At 41.5% G+C, this 16988-nt stretch overlaps 1 protein-coding gene across 1 annotated transcript in view; it reads right to left on the bottom strand.

Moving 5' to 3' along the window:
* Positions 1-6358: 6358 nt before the first annotated feature.
* grid2ipb (glutamate receptor, ionotropic, delta 2 (Grid2) interacting protein, b) overlaps positions 6359-16988 on the bottom strand; it is a gene marked incomplete at its 5' end in the record, with an annotated part of 41043 nt that continues 30413 nt past the window's right edge. Inside the window, 11 exons of the mRNA XM_083787555.1 lie at positions 6359-7471; positions 8360-8524; positions 8720-8838; positions 9637-9766; positions 9847-9936; positions 11152-11307; positions 12327-12523; positions 13515-13592; positions 14667-14754; positions 15088-15228; positions 15876-16655. Of these exons, the coding sequence (XP_083643681.1) occupies positions 7400-7471; positions 8360-8524; positions 8720-8838; positions 9637-9766; positions 9847-9936; positions 11152-11307; positions 12327-12523; positions 13515-13592; positions 14667-14754; positions 15088-15228; positions 15876-16655 (2016 nt within the window). The 3' untranslated portion in view covers positions 6359-7399. The remainder of the gene's footprint in view (positions 7472-8359; positions 8525-8719; positions 8839-9636; positions 9767-9846; positions 9937-11151; positions 11308-12326; positions 12524-13514; positions 13593-14666; positions 14755-15087; positions 15229-15875; positions 16656-16988) is intronic.

Genomic DNA, 16988 nt, shown 5'->3' with positions numbered 1-16988 from the left:
TGTCTGTCCTACAAATCTCTCAAATGTAAAGTTGTTCAGACGAGCAGTTCTCCAGAACCAAAAAGTACCTCTTCTTTTAGATCATCAGCGATATAGTTGCTCTTAAGCAGAATTTCTGAAAGTAAAACACACAAGCAACATCAAAATCACAAATAAAATAAAATAATTATAATAATAAATAATACATATTTCATATTTATAAAAGGTTACATTCGGATGTAATTAGACTATTAATCGTAAAACTACATTTACAACTTACTATGACAGCTGGGACTTCCAAATATTGTGAGGGTATTGTCGAAATAGGAGATCAGATCACCTTGGACAAATATAAATCACATGAATTAGGACATTGTCAGTGTACTGCAGGCACAGTATTGCCAACAAGGGAAACAACCCAGATATACAAATAGTATCCAATGGGGGTCTGTAGCCGAATGCATATCAAACTGGGGGTCCTTCATGGTTATAAATAATAGAGAGGTATGGAGTTGCTCACCCACATATTAGAGCTATAAATAAGGGGGTCCTTTAGGCGCGATTCATACTCCTATTTTAGAGCCGAATAAAAGTCGGTTCGGCTCTGTAGAGCCTACAATGTGAGGTCATTTGAGGTTCGGGGGGGTCGGGTACCGTCCTAAAGTTACCTCTTCGGTGCTACTGAAAATTTCTGACGAGCCGAAATCATTTCGGCACTACAGCACCGAAACAGCGGTAGCAGGTTTGCTCCAAGGTGTTAAGACACAACATTTCGGCCGTGAACGGCCTTCATCAGGTGATGCACCCATGGCTTTGCCATTCATTAAAAAGAACACACACATGTAAGTTACTCTTACCTTGAATTTGCTGGTTGTCACTCTGGTTTCACTGTGTGTTCACTGTACTTTCCGTTGTCACAAAGCCACTATACATGTGTGTCTGGGGGGCAACCCGTATAGCTCAACCCACTACACATGGTTCCTATACCTATCATGTAGAGATCATTAACGTCTGTTTTTTAACTTCATAATTATTAATTTCATACAAACACACTCTAAGTTGTCTCATCTTTTACATTTGACTTTCATCAAAAACAGATCATAAAAAATGTTATTCATACCATTTTTACTGCAAATTATGACAATAGCATTTAGAACATCCAATAAGACAATTATCAGACTGTCACATGCAATGCAAAATATATATAGCTTATTCCATTTAATATTAAACTGCAGTGCTGTGTAAGCCTGCCAAAAAACTAGAGGAAATTAATATAATTTCTGACTTCCTCTAAAATAATAATAAAGGCAGCTGTGCACAGTAAAGTGCCCCGCTAAATGCATTTAACCCGAAACCTAAGCGTTAGCCTCAGCTATATACCTCGTTGCATCTCGGTGTGCCGCGGTGTAAACCACAGAGCTACAAGCTCACATCGCATCACAAATGTGACACGCTATGAGCTTGTATATCTGCTTTTTAATTCGGCATGAATTGTGCAAACTTATGCTGTGCAATGCAGTGCTTCGTTTAGAAGACCCTCTCATTCTGACGGATAATTACAACTGGAAATATTAAATCACAGGAATTCATGCCCGGCGCCACGGGGGTGCCTGAGGGGGCATAGCACCCTCAGTTGCAAAATGTGCACCCTCAATTTATGTTCTATGTAAAGTTATGAAAATAACAAAAATATATTCCGAATATTATAATTGTCATAGAGATAACAATAACAGTATCAAAACACGCAGTTTTACCCAGTAATATTATATAGCCACAGCCAGCCTATCAATTGCTCGTTGTCGTTGCAGCGCAGCTCCAGTCTAATTCCACAATTTACAATCACCTGCCTGCGCAGGCAGTAGCCTGTTATTCAGCAGTCAGCAGTGGCACCGTGACCACGGACAGTTTAGTGATTTGAATTTTGACCCTATAGTTTCACCTCGTCCTGACTCCTGTTGTGTTTTGTTGTGGAAAGTAAAAGCGTGCAAAACAAATTAAAACAAAGTGATTCAAAGACCGAAGATCTGCCCTCTCCTGGCTCTAGCTGTGGAAGAACTCCACCTCGGTAAGCCTAAGCTTGCCACCACACCACACACCCGCCGCCGGTTGATTTGGGGACAGAGAAGCCATGGAGCTACAATCCTACCCAACTCGAATATTTTTCAATAAAACAGCTAATTATTGGTAGGCTGCAATCTACTGACTGGTTCAGTTGGAATTTAGCTGGCATATTGTTCTGCTGGTTTTATTTGTCATGTCTGTCTGAAACAGGCTATTTTAGGCTATGCTATAGGCTTAATTCTTTTTCACTATTCTATTTTTTGTATCATTGTAGCAGTAGCAACAGAATGGTGAACTTGGTGAAGGAATGGCTGTCTTTTTGAACGAGCTCGCGCCTCTATTTCTCTCTCTCTCTCTCTCTCTCTCTCTCTCCACTAGCTGCTGAGCTGCGCGAGTGTGTGTGTGTGTGTGTGTGTGTGTGTGTGTGTGTGTGTGTGTGTGAGAGAGAGAGAGGTCTATCGGTTTATAATAAATTAATTTTAGCATAATAATTATTATTAGCAACAGCATCTCAAAAAGACACTGGACGTGTACTGGTTGACCCCAGTCATGGTGGTGGGGATGAGCACAAAAGGGACAGTACTATCTAGTAGTAGATTTGTGGATCCGTGTTTGAAGTTGATTAGTTGGACGGTGACACGGTTCTTGAGAATAGAATAGATACCATGCAGACACACACAAACCTCCCACGTTACATTGGTTCTAAATTTGAACTTGTCCAAAACTCTCTCAACCTCAGATCAAATGGTTCGTTACGCTATGTCGTGCCCCCAACAAAATCTGAGGCTGGGAAAAAAAGCATTGCTTATTTCGGACCCTGGTCTTGGAATGACCTACAGTCCAGACTCAAACTGGCTGCTGTGATTCCCCTAGTGAGCTTTAAATGGATTGCCATGGGCACACTTCCCATACACTGCTCCTGCTTTGACGTATAGCAACTGTCTGCTTTCTTTTTTTTAGTCAACTAGCAATTCCCGTTGCTTAGATTTTTTAGTCCTTATTGGTCGCGTTCCTGTTCTCCCTTTTAGCTTCTTTGGTAGTGGGTACTGTATTTATGAGCATTGTATGTCTGTCCTGTTTTTTTTGTTGTTATTTTTTGTTACTGGCAGAGTTGTGTCACTTATTTTGCCTATTGTTCTGGCCAGTTCACACTTGTAAAAGAGACTTCAGTCTCAATGTGGTTTTTACTGGTTAAATAAAGGTTAAATAAAAAAAATCAGATCTCTGTATTCGCCAGGCCATGTCCCTTTTATGCCCATATATGGTTATCTGATTTGACGCCATGATGACACATTGAGGTTAGAAAACACACTCCATATTTGGGGTGCAGCTGTGTTATCTTAGTGACATGGCTGGGGTTTGTTTATATTGTCTTGGTGACGGCTGTGGTTTGTTCATGGTTATGTCAGAGAGACTTGGCTGTGGTCCGCCTGCCAGCCCACCCCTCCCATTAGCCAATTTTAATATATAGGATTATTATTATTATTATACACCTGGGCTGGAACTACAGCATTAAGGTGGTTGTGTAACAGAGTTTAGTGGGTTCCACTTGCTCCATCAGTAAGGACATTTCTTATTGGTTAGTGGGCGGCAGCCGCGGCACCCATTGAATAACACTGGCGTCCACGTTTAGAGTGGTGGTGTCAGTCTAACATGAGACATGCCCATGGTAAGATGTGTTCCTCAGCACACTATTTTCAACAAGAGTCTGTATGTTTACTGTGATGAATACTAGTTGTTCTAAACATGCTAAATGTACCAACATGAAGTTGTTTTGTACATGTTTTCAATTAATTATTTTGACATACTAAACTGTAAACTGTTTATAAAAAACATGCTCTTGGTCACGTTGCTAATTCTGTTATAGACGTGCTGAGGATTGGGTGTGTTACACAGACAGAAGCTGACCATATACATCTGTGTATTTTACCAGGTACATTGTGTTGTTATTGCCTTGAAATCTCTCGTATGTTCATTGATTATGGTGTCAGTCTAACATGAGACATGCCCATGACGTGCTGAGGATTGGGTGTGTTACACAGACAGAAGCTGACCATATACGTCTGTGTATTTTACCAGATTAAAAACTGTCAACAAAGAGAGAAGTCGTCCGGAACTTCATTATTCCACAACACAACGCAGATCACACGTTACAGTTGCACACTGGGCGCGTTTTTTGGAAAACCGATGGAAAAACGCAGCTAAAAATCCGAAGACTTGTCCAGTGTGCAGTGACCTTTATGGCAAGTGCTAAATATTATTCTATTACGACATTGCTGCTGTCAAACTAAAGAAGCAAAACACAAGGATGGCAGGCGATTTTATTTTCAAGCAGGATCTTTTACACAGATCAAAGACATGTTCATTCAGTTGGAAGCGTTTGAGCAAACGGAGGTAAAATATAACGACACTTATGTAAGTAGCTTTCAATGAAAACATATAAAAGTTAAAAAATACAAATTACTGTATACTGTATAGGTAACAAATGTTTACTAACATAAATATACAGACTAACACAATTGTTTTAACTATAGTCAAAGTAAATTAATATCAGATGCTTGTAACATGAAATACAACAGCTGCACCAACATGCAAATGATCTGAACAATGTGTACAATGAGTGTTGTACTGCACAAGTATCAGCCAGGATTACTTTTATACAAGAATCACAGTTACCTTGAAAGCCTGACTAAAGCTGTGCATAAATACAATTGTGCTTTCCTGATGAGTCATACATTACTTGACAGAACAACAGTTCAAAAGCCTAACATTGAAATTCCTTTAAGAAAATAAATCGTTTTCAATAAATCGTTTTCAGGTCAGGACAGACTTGCAGGACATACGGGCATATCGTACAAACATTTAACAGTGCATAGCAAACTATTAATGTGCATTTAAAACGATACGTCCTCAAATATAAAATACAATATAGCTACAGTACAGGTGCATTGTGGTTCATCAAGTTATCATGACAGGCAGGAGGAGCAATTTATAGGTACGTTTTTCTTTCATTTAGCAGCCGTCCACTTATTACGCGCAGGGTTATGTTAAAACTTAAAGCACTCTAATCGTCTACTAGGAAGTGCAGAACCATTACTCTATCAAAAGCTCACGAACCAGCTTTTTTTTTACACAAAAAGGTACAAACATGAGGAGAGGTCACACAGCTCGTCGTGACCACAAAAAAGGTTTTAATAGGAAACCTTTCAGCGTTTCAACCATACACAGAGGTCGAAACATTGGTGCATCGTGGCTACGAGCTGTGTGACCTCTCTTAAAAGGAGAATTCCAGGGTAGTTGTTTTCTTACCGTATAATGATGATAATATATCTTTTAAGTGTGCGCGCCGAGTCAATCGCTTATTTAGATCATTCAACAATTCATTATATATATGTTGTCCATGATGTTGGAAATAAGTCCGCAGAGTGTTGTAACAAATTGGCTTCCGCCTACGGCAAGAGGCCGATAGAATCCGCCTAAATGCTTAAAGGTAATTATTGTAATTATTGTAGGTAATTATTGTTCTTTTTTCCGCCCCTACCAGTGGTTCATGAATATATTATCAGAATTCGGTAATAAAAGACGTACTCCAAAATTCTCCTTTATTGTTGATACCTTTGCACCGTGGTCGGCAGCTCAGCACTACTGGTGTGCTCCGTTCCAGCCTGTTTTGTTATACAAAAAGGTACACCACCTTTTGGTGTGAAAGAAAAGCTGTTGATTTCTCTCCAAAGTGAGAGAACGGGAGAACAGAACATTGGAAACATATTTACTATGTACCACCCATACATTCAATTAAACCGAGATAATTTATGGTCTGGCATTCACAAAGTGTCTCAGACAGTACTGTGCTGATAATATCATTTTACTAGAACAATGGATGTTACCATGAATATCGCCACAACTGGCAAGCTGATTCTAGATCAGCACTCGAGACTCTAAAATGCTTAAGATACAGGCTGTGGTATATGTCAGGAGGAAGTACGAGTGTGACTGGTGTAATAGTATAGTACTGTACGTATTTGTTTTGTGACTGAAAATCCAACCTATGGGGTATTCAACCACATTTTCTCATTACTGTATAGTGAATTACAACGATACTACTGACATTCATTGCATTCTGTGCATCTCAGTCCAACAGCAATTCCAATCAACCAGCTTCGATCTACATGAAATGGCTTGTTGCAGTAATCAAATATATTCAGATAGAAAATATAGTTACTTTATAGTTTATAGTTTATATAATCATTGTAATAAATGTACAGTAGTAATTGGGCTTGTATAGACTATCCAGAATATATATTTTGGGTGGGTGATGGCAAATTTAACAAATCACACCTGGACTGAGTCAGTCTAATTACACTCAATCGTGACGTGCACCCACCCTCCAATCACTTTTACACTGGTAATATACAAGTGAGAGGCTATGTTGGGAGAAAACATTATCTCAATCCATCTTTTATAGGAGCCTAAGGGAAGGAAACACTGGTCTGAATATTTTCCTTGTGCAGTGATTTACTGACTTATTGACTGTGGACACTGCTCTAACCAGCACCGAAAAGTATAGTACTGTTGCACAAGGGCCAATCACTATTCATCTAGTCTTACTATGGCATGTTTGGAGAGTGGCTACTCAATGCTTAGTGCTTACGATAGGACATTCCAACATGTTTACCACAAAGTAACTGTAACTTTATCACATCTTGACACAGAATCTAAGAAAAACACCAAATCTATATTAGGCAAAGGCCTAACATAGCTGATCTATAAACTTGATAGATTTTTGGCCAATTCGCGCCTATTATGATATGCCCAGAAAAGGGGACACTAGGGTTGATTCATGTAGTACCCAGTGCATGTACAGTATGTAAGTAACCAGAGGTGATAATGTTAGTCTTTGCTTTGGTTGCCACTCTGACATGGTGGCATGATCCATAACCATTTGTTATCTCTCCAAACATTCCTTGGCAGGCCTCTATTGTGTAAACACACAGTAATACCGTATGACTAATATCTTTGCTATAGACTACCTGGTCTCTGTCTATTTTGGTCTGTGTGTGTGTGTGTGTGTGTGTGTGTGTGTGTGTGTGTGTGTGTGTGTGTGTGTGTGTGTGTGTGTGTGTGTGTGTGTGTGTGTGTGTGTGTGTGTGTGTGTGTGTGTGTGTGTGTGTGTGTGTGTGTGTGTGTGTGTGTGTGTGTGTGTGTGTGTGTGTGTGTGTGTGTGTGTGTGTGTGTGTGTGTGTGCGTGTGCGTGTGTGTGAGAGAGATATCTTGGCACTTTGGTTGACGAGGGCAGGGTGAAGATGGGGATAAACAGCCTCTTGGTGTTGGCTAGATGGTTAACCAAGTTTTCTTTTTTTTACCATGCCGGTGGAGAAGACAGTCTGGGGCTTCTGGGGTTGTCTGTGGCCTGGGTCTCGTTGAGGGCTCTCTGCACAACACATACGGTACATTTTATTATTATTATTTATTGTAGCCAATTATGTTTTACCCCCATTTTCTCCCCAATTTACTCCTTATGCCAGGCTACTGTTTTGCTCTGAATAAATGTATCAAATAAAAGCTTTAATTGTTCTGATGAAGCAATATGATAGGCCGAGTGTCAGTGTTGTGTTATTTGCTATAACATCACGGCAAGAGTTTGTTAGCAATGTATATAGTTATTTATATAGCTGAATTATCTCAAACCTTGATATTTCAGTGTTTAATTCACAATTAATTTATTATACGAAAAAGTATAAAACTTATGTGAGGTGGTAGTTTTGTGACCTACTGGCAGTAAACAGAAGACATTTGTCAGTGACTGCTCCAAATGTTTACAAGATTAGCTTAAGTTAAGTACATTTATTTACATACATACATACAAACATACATATATACATTTAAATCCACTATTACTAGTGGTACCGAAAAGGTGAAGACTGAAGCCGAGGCTTATATTGCCTACCCTTTTTAGAACAAAAACAGACATTGATTTCACAAAAAAACTGAAAACATCAGACCATTGATTTCGGAGGAAGAGTCTAAGCCGGGCTTATATTTTGCCTACACTTTGCTCTCACACACACACAGACAGACAGACAGTAAGACAGACAGACAGACAACCGATCCTCTTATAGTTGGCTAGGCTCGTAGCCATCTAGATTGCTCGGCTGCATCTTGTGCCTGCAGTAATAGCTGTGATGGCATTTTACCACCCCCCTATTGCTTAAATAATTATGTAATTTCAATATTAATATTAAGTCTAATTATGAAACGCTTTTGTCAATCAACATCATCAATCAATCCAATCCAAACCACATCATTGTATTTTGCTCACCTCAAATTTAGACATAAACTCGGCAAAGATGCCAAAGAAGGTCTCTGTGCTGGTGACTTTGCTGTCCTCGCCGAAGTAGGAGGCCACCTTGGAGAATTCGTCCATGGCCCGGGTCTGTAGAGACCCCAGAGACTGGACGGCAGGGTGGCTGTTTTCTAGGAAACTCTGCCACAGTAGGGGTCAAGGGTCAAACATCAATGTTGTAGTCATGGAGGGAAGTTAAATGCACCATAGCACCATAGCATTATACATATTTCAACCTGATAGTAGCAACTTTGTTGTATAAAAATGTGCTTTATAAATAAAGTGGATTGGATTGGATTGGAGCCATGATGAGGGCTAGTTTGGGCGGAAGGATACACTCATGACAGATGTGAAGTGGTCCTCAGGTTTGGCAGGTATCTTCAGACAAGCTGCTCTGATGTCCTCGACGGTGGACTGAATGTCACTCAGCTCTGCAGTAATGGCTTTCTGGTTCACTGGATGAAACGGTCATAGTTTACAAACATGCTTTAATCCGTCGCTAAATTTATAGCAGCTCCGCTGCTATAAATCGCTGGGCGCTATGATTTAATGGATTAAATAACCCTGGGCGTTCGGGGTGTTAACACCAACATACTAAATGAGACAACATACTACACACAACCATTATGTAGGTTATTACCTTATTTGACCATTATTATCTAAATACATTTTTATCCCAAGAATTTGCAACCCATTTTTTCACCCAGTGTCAATTATCTAATGTAATCCTGGGCACTACACTTCCTCTGCCAACCTGGGGGGGGCAGCGGACTGACCTCATGCTTCCTTCTATGCATGACGAGTCCAAGCTGCTTCTTTTCTGACAGTGATTTAAATATACTTTGCCAATATGATGTTAGTTTAGTGCAGTGCCAGAACATATGAGCTAGAGTGGCCGGCAATATAATAATAATTGACACATACTGTAGATTATGAATCAGTTAATATTTATTTTTGTTAGTTGCAGTCCTGGGAGAAGAATAAACTAAGTGAACATAATCTCTAGATGATAGCTGTGAGAGTGATGCTAATTTCCTGCACTAATTGCTAACAGTTTGTAGGGCAATGGAAGTGGGAATACAGTAGTAATGGAATACAGTAGTAATGGAATACAGTAGTAATGCCCATTGCCCATAATAGGGAGCAGTTCAGTCGTAATAAGAACTGCCCTTTCACATGCCGTTTCATTCTGCTATCAGTTAAATGGAAGATTTCAAATATAATTTGAAATATAATTATTATTATTATGTTACCTTTGGCTGCCAGAGGCACTGTTGTAAGGTCTCTTGCAAAGTTGAGCAGCTCGGGAAAATGTTGGCATAGAGATTTGGCCAGGATGTGAAGAAAAGTTGATTTCCCATCTACTGTTTTGGTCGTGCTCAGCTGTATGAAAGAAGCCAACAGTCAGGTGTGACCAAACAGACAGAAATTAAGTTGTTTCCGAAAATACTGATCTGGCATACCTCAGTTAGAAAGTTGATTTTAAAACCAGTGGTCCTGCTGCTGCACTTGGGCTGGCCATTGTTAAGGTAATTCCCCATGGCCAAGACAAACTGTAGAGCAAGGAGGCAATAACTTTAACCCCAAGCTACTACATCATTTTCAAATATTTTAAGAATGTGTTCAGTGTCCATTAAATTAGACCATGATAAGAAAGAATGAACCAATCTATAAACCAATCTTTAAATTGAATTCCCATTTACTGAAGGGGAATACCACTCATTTTCAACATTGAACTATGTCATTAATATACTGTAGAGTTGTTGGAAATAATACTGTTTAGCCTTAAACTGGAGGTCTAGCACTTGGGGTCATGTGATCAGTGACATCACAAAGGTGTATTCCATATAGACATAGAAAGGGCCTCTTCCGGCTCTGGGGCGAATGCTCTCAAGGGAGGGCAAGCTTCCGCGTTGGTGCTTCACAGAAGCTTCCGCGTGCGTCATAGAGCAGATGTTCGGGTCTGACAAGTCCCGGAAAAGATGCGCTGTGATTGGCCAGTAGTCCCTTGAGTGTCATCGTGGCGTGGCGTGCCTTCCGCACTTCCAGCGCAACCCTAACCCAGAGTGTAAATTGTTCCGCCCTCCCGTCAACACACATGGCTCCAAGCCTCCAACAAACTATAGCGGCCAATGGTTCTATTTTTTTGAGGGGCGCTATCCCCTCATCTATACAGTTTTAATCAGGTTTGTTTTTAGTTCAATGTTTGTTTTACAAACGCCATTGACAATGAAGGGAACATTTACGTCATCTTGTCCCTAACACAAACATTAAATGCCATTAACAATAAAGAGAATTTCCCAGGCGGTGGCGTAACCGTCTGGGCACCCGACTGGTAATCCAGTCGCAGTGTGCCGCGGGTTTGACTCCCGAGCCCGACACGGCCTTTACTGCATGTCTTCCCCCATCTCTCTCCCGTTTCCTGTCAGCCTACTGTCTGTCCCTTCAAAAAAAATACAAATAAAAGGCGTAAGAGAATTTAATGTTTGTGTTGGCACCGTTTGTTTTACATCACCATTGCATCACCTAATCAACATGAGTTAGACTTTAATATATTAGCGGCCCTCACTTTATATCTATTCTATGGTGTATACTGCAGGCCAAAAAGTACACCTTCGTGATGATGTCACTGATCACATGACCCCAAGTTCTAGACCTCCAGTTCTAGGCTAAACAGAAGGGGGGAATTAATTGTATTATTTCCATACAACAACTCAAAGGTATATTAATGACAATGATGTTTCCTAATAAAATGTGATTGATTGTACCTCAAGGATTTTGGCCAGTTTCTTGCTGCTCCTCAGCTCCATGGAGGCCTTGTAGATGTAATCATATGCCACCTTCATCTCCTCAGCCCTCTCCTGCAGGGTCGTCTTAAAATAAAGACTCCTCAGTCGAGTCTTATACTCGGGCACCATCAGCATCTGACAGAAAGAAAATAAAGAATATATTCAGGCTGCTACAGTACGTGGCCTTCAAATCTAGTCAAATCTAGTCCTACACTACACCATAAATAAATACTGAAACCAGATATAATCATTAGGGAAGGTGTATGCATGTACTGTACTATGTCAACTCTTCATTGCCATTTTCCAGCCATTCAGTTGCAAAAATAGAGAAAACTTTTTTGTTTTTTTGGGATCCCCCAAAATAACCTGTGGGTCGCGACCCACGGGTCTTCCACCACCTTTAAATGTATTTTGTGATACTGTAAGTGTATGATCAGATTACTTTTTTTGGAGGGTAAATGCTGAACTACGTTGTTCAGCATTGTTCAGGCTCCCTGTAGCCTGTTGTGTAGCAACCAGAAGGAAACAAAAGCCATCCTGACAGAGTCAACAGAGCAGCGGACCAGTGGCGCAATGGATAACGCGTCTGCCTACGGAGCAGAAGATTCCAGGTTCGAGTCCTGGCTGGTTCGAAGTTTTTCCGCTATGGGAAAGAATCGAAGCAATTTCATCCATTGACCATTTGAAGTGTTATAAACACACTGCTTTAACACTGCTGTAATGCCCCGTATGTATGTAATTAACGCAGTCTCGCTTTAATGTTGTCAAACCCGAGTTTAACAATGTTAAACTCACTTTGCCTGTGACTTTGCCACTCAATTTGCCATTCACTTTATGCATGCACAATGCACATACCCTCTATTGTTAGATAAGATTATTTTTCCCACAATTCCATGCTCATGCTGTATTGATTATGGTAGGCAACCATTGATCAAAATAACACATTCTAATTGTGTAGACATCGAGTAAATTAAGTAATGCAGATGTTTAACAATAAGTAAGTAAGTCAGAGAAGCTTATTGTCGGTATCAGCCAATTGAACTCTTGAGAGAGAGCGTACAATGAAACCAAATGGACCCGTAATGGTCCATTTGTTTTCATTTTACACTTAAGACCACTGGTTGAAAACCACTGCCGTAGTGGCAGCTTTATACCTGGAAGATGAACTGGTCGGGGTCGCTGAGTCTGGCCGGGTCCTGGTCAAACTCCTCGTACTGCTTGACCTCGTCGTCGTTGGGCGCGTAGAGCAGCAGCTGTTTGATGTGCGCCGGCTCCAGCCTCTCCGTGGTCATGTTCATAAGAACCTGGCACAGCTCCTCTGGGGACAGCTTCAGGTGCGCTATCAGAATGGCTGGGGTGTGGAGGGTGGGTTGCAGGGGTGGTTTGTGAGTGTTTGTGTGTGTGTGCACTGTGCACTTGCCTCGAAAATACAGATATTCATATTGGTAGTCATAATTTCAGTATGCGCTTTTCTCGCTCTCTCTCACCCCAACCCGCCCCCTTCTCTCTGTACAGCACATGCAAAAGCTGTTGCACACTGTACGTGGAACTGCATAGGTGGGAAGGATAGCTGCTTTCAATCCACTGTTAATAAGTGATACGGTGCGTGTGTGTGTGTGATACGGTGATAAGATGTTGGCTCATGGAGCTGTCGCCTCGAGTCAATTGTTTCTGTTACCCGCTCACATTTTTTCACTGCACTGTACACTATACCGTATACAGTAAATACACTATACCACTACTAGATAGTTATTTTAGCATCATACAACCAACATGGTTTCTTGGCTTCCATTTAACAGGTATTTTGGTTAGGGGAACTCAAACTTACACTGGACTCTTTTTAGGCTGCCTTGAAAAAACACCTATTCTCTCAAGCTTATGGCAAATAGTTGTTTTGTTTGTTTGTTGGTTGTTCATAGTTTTTGATGTAGTTCATTGTTTTCGATGTAAAGTGTCCTTGGGTTCATGAAAGGCGATATATAAATTCAAGCTAGAGATTGTTATATTCTTCAGAATAACATTAATTAGGTTAGTAAGAAGATATAAGAGAAAGGATAAAGCGTGTAGGTGTTTGACAGCTTTGGGCTTGAGGCATGTACAGTATGTATTACATGGCCATGCATTCTGTATCTGTGTGTGCACACGTGCCTGTTCCCGTGTGGCGCATGTGTGTGTGGGTGGGTGCATGTCTGTAACTGAATAGTGTGTGCTTGTGTACATGTGGGTGTTTTATTATTTATGCAGTGCTTAGGATGCTAAGGTTTCTCTCTCTGTTTGATCTCCAACGATAATGAATTGCCTCCATGAATCTCGGCGTGAAGTTGCCTCTCTATCATACTTACAGGCGTTGTAGGCCTTCTTGTGTGAGAGAATCTCCACCACGTCTTTCTTTTTAAAGTTCTCGGGCAGGAAGGCTGGCTCTGGGGGTGAAACTGATAAGTTGAATGAATAGTGTAAGAATATGTTCTCCAGGCACCGGGGGATGGACACTAAACAGACTGGCTATACAAATAACAGCTGGCTGATACTGTAATAGAAGTATGTCACAGAATGTTTGGAGAGAGATCTTTTATTAAATAATTTTCTCCCAGACAAAACAAAGAAAATGCCTCATTTCGGCACAATGTGCGGGTTGGGGAAATTATACTGTAATATGGAGAAATGGGTCAGGGACGGATAACCAGGTGGTGACATTATACAGTTTAGTTATTTGTTTAATTTCCGCTCCAACACGTGTCAACCCACCACATGTATGTCAACTCTTCAAACATTCCATAACGCACTTCTGTTTCAAAGGTATCCAATAAGAGAGCTCTGGGTTTCTCTGCGAAAGCACTATGGGTCTACATACAATGCCTGGACAAAAATGCTGAGGAAAGAATAGAAAATAATACCCAGAATGGTTCAGCAAGGATTTTAGGAAAAGCTTTAAAGTTGCTATTTGCTTAACAACAGAACTCTCATTATTGAACTGTGAGGATGTTAGAGAGGGGTGGGGAGGAGATGGTGCCTTGTGGAGAATGCATTTGATGAGGAGCTGAAAAGACAGGCTCCATAGCAGCTTATGGAGCACATGGTGGAGGTGAACACTGAACATGGTAACTGTGAAGGTACAAAACAGGCAATGTCAGTAGCATCAGTATAGTCACAGCCTACAGTATCTTCAGGCAGTCATGAGCTTTCCAACACCAGAACCAGCTAATACAAAAGCTACACCATGCTATGCTATCATATATTATGTCTTTTGTTGTTTTTTAATAACTAAAACAGTAGGTGAGTAGGTCATGTTTTGTGAGACTCACAAAACATTGATTACAGCATACAATTGAAGCATACAGTTTGCTATATGTATTTCTAGCATCTGATTGAATACCTCAATGAAATACAAATGCAAATTAATACAATTATATATTTTTTGATGTATGGATGACACACTGATGTGATGTATGATGTAAGAAGATGTACACTCAAGAGAACCAGACGCAAAACCTTACTTGATCTGCGCTGAGTCCCAAAGTGCAGTTCCAGGTCCAGGTATTTCACCATGTCGCTCAGTTTGTCATACTCTGAGTCTTCTCCGAGCTACGTACGTCCACCAAAAAAATAAGAAAATATTTCAAAACCACAGTTACAGCTTTTCTCAACTGAAATGTATATTTCATTAGTGGACTGACCTCATGCTTCCTTCTATGCATGAGGAGTCCAAGCTGCTTCTTTTCACCTGACAGGGGGGCGTTTCCCTCCCTGGACGTAGCGCACGGAAGGAGCACTTTATTCCAACCAGTTCCTTTCCCCTCCAAAAAAAACGTAACTATAACTGGAACTAGCGCCTGTCCCTGTTATTGTTAGCACCCGTTTGGACTATTTATAGTTTATTTTTTTCTTGTGCCATAACTGACCACTCCACTCACTTACCTGTCCCCATATGGTGCCCTCAGAGTTCTCCACCTGTTCCCAGCGCAGTCTCTTCACACTCATGTGACTGGTGTCTGAGGCGTTAGGGGGTAGTGGGGGAGGATCACAGGGTGGTAATGGTGGAGCAGGGGGCGGGGGTATCTTGGAAAGTCAGATAAACAACACTTATTATTATTAGTATTAAATATTACTATTTAGTATTTAATACAGTCCTGACTCCGAGTCAAGTGTGCCAGTTCACAACTTCGGTCACAATGTTTTGAAAAACGTGTCCAAAATAAGTTATGCAAGCTCTGCATCTGCCATTTTCTGAATTTTGCTCCTGTTTATTCTAGTTTTAGTGTAAGATATCCACTCTTTTTTGGCATTGCAGTACATTAAGAACAAGTCCCTGGTTTTAAGATTAAGAAATGTTCCTGAATTTCTCTCACAAAATCTCTTGACTGTTGAAATCATGTATAAATTGGTACTTTAAAGACAAAAGCAGAGTACAGTAAATCTCTGTGTAACATTCATCACAAAAAATATAGAATTATGAACTAAAGTAAATTAGCCTAAATCAAATTAGGAGTGCATTGTGTATGCATCGATCCTAAGGTGGCAATGGATCTGCATCGATTTGGAATGTTGTCGTGACTTATAATAAATATTTAAGACAAAATAAAATGTTATGATAAAAGACACTCATTTTTGAGAACTTGGTAAATACTTTTTATTGTCTATAGACATAATCCACTACCATTATCATAGATTTGTACAGCCCTACTCCATATCAAACATCCTGTTACCTTTTCTGACTGTAGATCTGGCTTCTCATAGGTCTTGGTGTGGGTGGGGAGAGTAGAGTGACCAGCTGGAGATCTGGACAATTGAGAGGAGGCAGCGAGGACATGGCTCGGACTCTGGCCATGGGTCTGGGACTTGGCCAGGGTCAGGGATTGCATCTGAGTCTGAGTCAGTGACTGGGCTTGTTCCTCCAGTGAGGGTGGCATGGGTCCCTGGTAGCTGTGTTGGTGGTGGAGCTGGTAGTGCCTCTGGAGAACAAGCTGGCTGGGTCTCAGCGGCTGGGGGGAGGGCTGTGGGGACGGCTGACACAGTGGCGCCGGCTGGCTGGCCTGTCTGGGCAGGCGGCTGGGCCGCGAGAGCTTGGGAGAGCGGCGGGAAGACAGGGTCTGCGAGTGTGATGCGGGCGGAATGATGGTGTTCCCCATGGCAGCAGTGGTCCTGCGAAACCGCGTATCAAACTCCGGGAGGACTTTGTGCAGGGGAAGCCGGCTGGAGAGGAAGGCCCTCATAGGGGGCGGAGGCGGCGGGATAATGGGGTGCTGTGGCTGGAAAGTGGTCCGTGTGCGTGGCATGTTCTCTGGGGAGAAGTGGATGGCCGGCAGGGCGTCAGTGAACTGGATCGGGGGAGGTATGGCGACCTGGAAGGGTGGGGGTGGCGGCGGGCTCATGTCGGGCGGAGGGGGGATGATGTGGTCGGAGTCGGAGGAGTAGCTGGCATCATCGCTGCTACTGCTCAGCTGGCGAGGCTGGAGGCCCAGCTCCTGGTCCTCATGGAAACTCATCTGGAGAGAAACGGCACAGCGTCACAGCTCTACCTCCTCCCTCCTTTACTCGTTGCATTTTTAACTTCAATACAATTTGAATTTCTTATTGTTTTTTTTTTAAATATTTGTTTTTGGCTTTTGTGCCTTTATTGATAGTTACAGTGAAGACAGACAGGAAAGAGGGAGAGAGAGAAGGGGAGAGACATGCAGCAAAGGTCGTCATGAACGGGACTCAAACACGTGACGTGCTGTCAGGCCAGAGCCTATATGTGGCATGTGCCTGGACCACTAGGCCAGCGGGCGCCCCAAATTTCTTATTGTTGTATTAAACATACTGTATAATACAACAGT

The sequence above is a fragment of the Protomyctophum parallelum genome (assembly GCF_964188405.1).
Source record: "Protomyctophum parallelum genome assembly, chromosome: 17".
Taxonomy (NCBI): domain Eukaryota; kingdom Metazoa; phylum Chordata; class Actinopteri; order Myctophiformes; family Myctophidae; genus Protomyctophum; species Protomyctophum parallelum.
The sequence above is the reverse complement of the archived record's forward strand: the minus strand, read 5'-3'. Positions and strand labels throughout refer to the sequence as shown.